The 6,184-nt window shown below is 39.9% G+C and overlaps 1 protein-coding gene across 1 annotated transcript; it reads left to right on the top strand.

Annotated features, from left to right (window-relative positions):
• The first annotated feature begins 1,529 nt into the window (after positions 1-1,529).
• On the top strand, positions 1,530-2,450 carry LOC105044291 (protein S40-4). Its single transcript, XM_010922114.4, has one exon. It carries the CDS (start codon positions 1,693-1,695, stop codon positions 2,149-2,151), a length of 459 nt encoding a protein of 152 aa, XP_010920416.1. The 5' UTR covers positions 1,530-1,692; the 3' UTR covers positions 2,152-2,450.
• Positions 2,451-6,184: the final 3,734 nt, after the last annotated feature.

Here is a 6,184-nt window from a genome sequence, read left to right on the forward strand (position 1 = left end):
AACCACAAAATACATTATAGCTTACGTGTTCCCTGTGAATTTTCTATTCTTTCCATGATTCTGCTTTGATTGAAATTTCTTATTACATGCTTTAGAAATTTACCGCATATCGTTCTTCAGTGAAAGGAATATACCATGCCACCATTATTTCCACTCTTCTATATCTTGCATTTAGACTTTGAGATCTAATTTATATGCCCAATCTGATGGTGTATTACAACGTGATGATGGAACCGGAGGCGCAAAAAGAATAAATTTAGGTTTCAATATATTGTTAAAAATCTGGTATTTGAGATGTGATAGTGGACATTTAGAAGATCTCCAAGGGAAGAAGTTCCTTGTACATGCAGAGAATTTATGGCCCGAACACCCTTTAAGCTATCAACCACTAAGCTAGGCATGGTAGGAAAAGTAGTTACATCAGTGCATGCCATTCGCATTAAAAACAACAAGGGCACGCTCTCCGTGTCGAATACTTGCGTTATCTAAAAGCATTTTTATGATTAAGTCCTATCCGATGCTGTTGACATGATTTTAAATGGTATATATTGCTAGCTGAAGATGCGCGGCGTGCAATACCTTTTATGTGGAAGGAAATTGGATTTTAAAGTCTAAGCATTTAATTTTGTGCACTTCTTTAGACCAATCAAACTTGACATAACATGCAAGCACAAAATTATGTGACTTGCACAAACACAAAATAAAATATATATTCTTGATGTTGATCATCTTGAAGGATGATGTACATATAGCAAGACCAATCAAGGTCTTGGTTTATCTCAACCAAGGCAGAATATGGAAAATTTTTCAAAGAGATCAAAACATTTCAAGATTTCCGTTGTGGGATGAATATACTAAAAAAAACTAATTACGATTTTAAGATAATGATTTTGATTTTAATATCAAAATCCTATGTAAAGTAATGAGAGGAGAATCGAAGAATATGGAGTGATATGCTTACTATATCAGCCGAGATAACAAGTACTAAGATGTTAATTAGATATAGTTGTACATAACATTCGATCGACTCGGGCGGTCCATCATATCAACCGAACGGATTTGCAGACCCAACTGAAAGCCTTCCCATGGCTTTGCACTTTTCTAAACGGGTCTCGTTCTGGGTGTCCAGTCATCAGGGGGCAAAGATGACTGCCACCCCTCACGTGCACGAAGCCGGTGAGATCCAAGACACGTCACCCCAATTTTAATTTCTCGCCATTATCAAATCCACGGACGCCTGCGACGCAACAAGAACTACTCAATTATTAGCGTTACAAGGAAAGTGTTTGTGATTCAATGATTCAATCAATTCATGTCATGGCGGAGGACCGGATGTGGGCTCCACGTCGGAGCCAGGGAGGCGCCATGTATGGTCCCGATGGCGTTTTCATAAATAAACGCAACAAATAAGGGCAGAATCGGTAGGGAGAGAGAGAGCCTTATCCACATCGCGTCATCGCAACGCCCCGCACCTTCCCTTCTATAAAAAACCCCGCCGAGTCCGCCAGCTACAAAACTGCGTCACTTCGTTGCATCTTCCCCATCCCTCTCTCTCTTATTTCCCTCAGTGCCGTACATACATAAATAATACATTGAAAGCTCTCTTGGAAGAAGAGAGAGGAAAAATAAAAACAGAGAGAGAGAGAGAGGGAGGAAAGGAAATAAATAAGAAAAAAAAGAGCGAGAGAGAAAATGGCAGGGCGGAGCGAGCACGCGTACCGGCTATTCACGCCGGTTACGGGGCGCGAATCCAAAGTGCTGGCCTCGGACGAGTTCGACGAGGCCGACGTCTGGGAGTGCGCGCTCGAGTCCAGGCCGGCCGAACACCACAAGCCGGTCCCCGCCGTCGCCCGGACCGGGCGGAAGAAGACGGAGAAGCGAGATCGCGTCCCCGCCGCGCCCGCGTCAATCCCGATGAACATACCGGAGTGGTCCAAGATACTGCGAGAGGAATACATAGGCAACAACAGCTGGAGGGATTTGGACGACGAGGGGGAGGGCAGCGGGCCGGTGATCCCGCCCCACGAGCTGCTGTGGCGGAGCAGGGGGGCCTCGTTCTCGGTCCACGAGGGGATCGGGCGAACCCTCAAGGGCCGGGACCTGAGCCGGCTCCGGAACGCGGTCTGGGAGAAGGTCGGCTTCGAAGACTGAATTGGACGAGACCCCCGGCATATGGCTATTATCCATTTCTTCATTTTAGGGTGAAAGGGAAGTAGCCGGATATGCATATGGATTTGGAAACAAGAATATATATATATATATGGACCTATTTCCCTTTTTTAACTTCCTTTTTTTTCTATAATGAAAAAATTGCTTTTTTTTTTTTCTTCGAGATGGGTTCTGATTTTCGACTCGAGTTAGGGTATTGTATTTTGCTCTACCGGATGGAAATTCCGCAGTGAGATGAACGTGGTCTTCGTTTTGATAATAAATAAACTCTTTTGTGATTACCTTTTTATTCCATACATACATAAAGGTTAGTGTTTTGCGATGAGGATTAATTAGGTTTATCTTGTCGCTAAGATATTGCATGCGTGGGCTTTGGTTCGAAGTTCTCTGGAAAACAGCAAAAGGGAAAAACTACTGTGGGACAGGCCGTATAAGAAACTAGGGGTGGGAGCGTCTCTAGGGAAGAATATGGTAGCGGATTTATGAATGCCCGTTTCATTTAATGGGCATGCTGTTGAGGATGGATTAGCCTTTATCCCCTGGCTAACATATCCGGCATTGGGCTTGGGTGGAGGAAGGAAAACAGACAATAAAATGCAAGGATGCTGGGTAAAAGGTATGGGAAAATCTGGGTTGGAATATCCCGAGAGGGGACGAGAAATAGATAAAAAAAATGATCTGGCACAATCCTTGGGAGAAGAGCGAATAAAATGAAAACTGTGGATTTCCGTTCCATCTTGCTGCCCTGGTTTTGCAGTTAGACAAGGTGAGAGCGGGAAGAAGGGCGCGTGGGAGAAAGGGAGTCGACCACGCGCCCTGCCTGCGTCATTTCATCCCCAAGATTATGGTTGATGATGTCAAATTTAGCAAAAATTAAAAATAATAAAGTTAGAGTGTTGCCATTCAAATTGACCCTTCTTTATGGGGACCCTAAGTTGCCCTCACGAGGTTTCTCCTTGTATCTGAAGGTTCTTGACTGTTTAGCGTTTGTTTAGGTCATGGCTGCTTCTTTCCTTTTTTTTCATATGCCCTATGGATATGCTTTTATTTTAACATACTGCCAATCCTGTCATTGAAATTGTGATAAGATTTTTGCAGTAACCACGACAAGATTAAAAAAAAAAATACAGCTTTGTTTCTATCTTTCTAGAAAACCGTACGGTCAGAGATATGAAAGGGCATATCTTGAAAAAATATGAGGACATGTTGTTCATCCACTATCATGCATCTCGTTCGTTATATGCATAATTCCGTTGGAATTATACACATTATTATGCTCATTAACTTTTTGATCTATATGAGCATCAATAAAATGATTAAAAAAATACTTTAGTAACTCAAAATTATAACTCCAAAAAGTTTTAATCTCATTTCTCCACTTGAGCTGGCATCCTGAAATGTTCCACGTACCTAGGTAAAATGCTTGTTGTGAGGTAGTTGAGCATTTTTTTTCCCTCTTTTTTTTTTTTTTTTTTTTGAGGTGTAATGGAGCAATTTTTCCAAGTTATCATAGCATTACCATATTTATACGTTTTATACTAAAAACGATTTTGTATTTTTTTCTTTAAATTAATCTATGGGGAGCAAACTGAAAAGAAAATGGATAGTTTTAAAAGACAAATTAATAATTATTTGATATATTTTTAAGAAGAAGATGATTATTTGATATGTGTATATTTGATCGATGCACATTAGTATTAAGGGTCATCTAATGTTGTTCGATTTTCCTTATCTAGTGCAACATAGTATAAGTCTTGAGCCAGGGGCAATTTATCATTCTAGAATCTAGCTGTAACATCTGAATCCATTTTCGGTGATCTTGTTACATACTCATCATGAAGAATTTTTTTATCAGGCTATGAAGGTAACAATAACATATTATTGTCGTATTATATATTATATTATCATATTTTAAATCATATATTATTTATTTTAGGAAAAGATGCTAGTGGAAGCACATTGAGTAGTGGAGCGAGAAAAGATAAAAAAAAAAAAAAACTTTAATAGAGCAATAGTGCGGCAAGATTAAAACATCATGTCAAAAGTTTAATTCCTAGACTAGCAAACTATAAACAAGTCAACTAAAACCAGTGTTTAGTGACTAATTTTTAAGTCCACACGAGCCCCAATCACAACTTTTGTTAGCTGTCGGAGTTATACTTTTAACCTGCAAATTAAGTTTTGAAATCAACAGATGTTACAACATACAATACACTTTACTTTCTAAAAGATTTTTGCTTCACCATTGACTTTGCGCTCCCAGACCTTCTCCAGGTCAGGGTAGCTGACTCAACCAATTAGATTTGACGGTTGTCGTCATTTTCGAAGAAGGGGTGTGGTCTATTCTCTTAGCAAGAAAGAAACCTAATACCATCCCTCTAATGATGTCATGGCCTCACGCTTTCCAAAGAGTGCTTTGCGGAATCCCTAACACGTTTCACCCAAATGACAGAAATACCCTCGCGGTGTTCCTCTCATCTACCACCGCGGCGACTGCCGTCCGACGGTAGGAGGACTTCGCTGTCGGGCGATGGGAGAATTAAAAAAATGGCTACAAGAAACCGAGGGCCCCACCGCTAGCGTCGGTGTTTACCAGGAAAAGGTGGGAGGATGACCGTTGGATTTTGGGGGTCCGCTAGTCGTTGATGGAGAAAGGCAGGATGGGATTTCATTTACTTCATCTCTGGCTTAGTCAAAAGCTAGTCTTTACTCCTTGGTTGCCAAAGGAGAAAGCAAAGTATTCACTTTATTCCATGCCATATCCTCCACTAATTAATTACTAGGACCGGAGAATATTGGCATTTCAGCAAGGTTAGGAGGAGATTGATTACTTTTGTAATCTCTTCTTGCATCGAGTAGAAACTAAAAAGCACTACTCCTTACCGTATTCACAAGATAATAAATATGGACAGGAATTATGGATGTGCTTGATTTTTCATATATGAATATTAATTATCACAGAATACAAGAATAATATTCCTTGTGGTCTAAAGGGCTAGGGATGGAAAAAAAGTATATCTACTGCAACTTCCTTTTAGATAGCCCATCGATAGAATAGGAATAGAAATTTACTCCATCCATGAGATATTCATCCTAATCGGATTCTAATGGAGCAAATTTTACTCGATGTGCAATGGATCCAAAGCATGTACTAGAAATGATAAAATTTGTCGTGAAACTCGATTTAGATATGTATAACTCTTCATAAAATCTCTCATTAAGGTAAAAGAATAACATAAATTTGTATTAAAAAAAAAAATTCAAGCTTTACCTAACCCAAGTCCATCCAACCCCCCACCCCTCATCTAAATCTATCCATCTTGCTCTTTACCAAGATGAGCCCATCCACTCATCTTACTTTGAGGTAAATATGGGACCGATACTAGTAATGGCCTACTGGACTCATCATCATTCTTAGAAAGGAAATAAAATAAATATCTTATTAAGAATAATTTAAAGTGTACTTAATAATTAGCCTTTGTTGTCACATAGAGCCTATATGATTTGATAACTAATCAGAAACTTATTAATTACAAAAATATTCTTTAAATATGACAATTTCATGGATTGGTTAGTTCTAGAGGTACATTTTCAATGATGCTTGATGTCTACAGGCATTTTTATCCCTCCTTCTCCCTCTAAAGCCTCATCCCTCGCCTGCACTGCTCCTCTCCAGTTGCTATACCATCGTTGGCCTCTCCAAGACTAACCAATTCTATTTCTTCTATCAGCATCCATGTCTTTCTTTGCTGGCTCCTTCTTTAGCGACAAGTTATGCCACCTCTACAATTTTTTGCATCGGTCCCAATGATAATTGGATCTTATCTTTAATAAGCATTACTTACACACACAACTATGTCCTCCATGGCCACGGATTTTGAATATCAATCACTGAAATCCATGCTGGTTCCATAACCTCCTTCACCCTGATCTCTCCCCCTCTTATCCTTGCCATCTTACCTCTTTTACTTCCTCTCTATCTTCCGGTCCTTCCTCTTCCCTCCACCACTCCCCT

The sequence above is a fragment of the Elaeis guineensis genome, chromosome 4, assembly GCF_000442705.2.
Source record: "Elaeis guineensis isolate ETL-2024a chromosome 4, EG11, whole genome shotgun sequence".
Lineage (NCBI taxonomy): Eukaryota > Viridiplantae > Streptophyta > Magnoliopsida > Arecales > Arecaceae > Elaeis > Elaeis guineensis.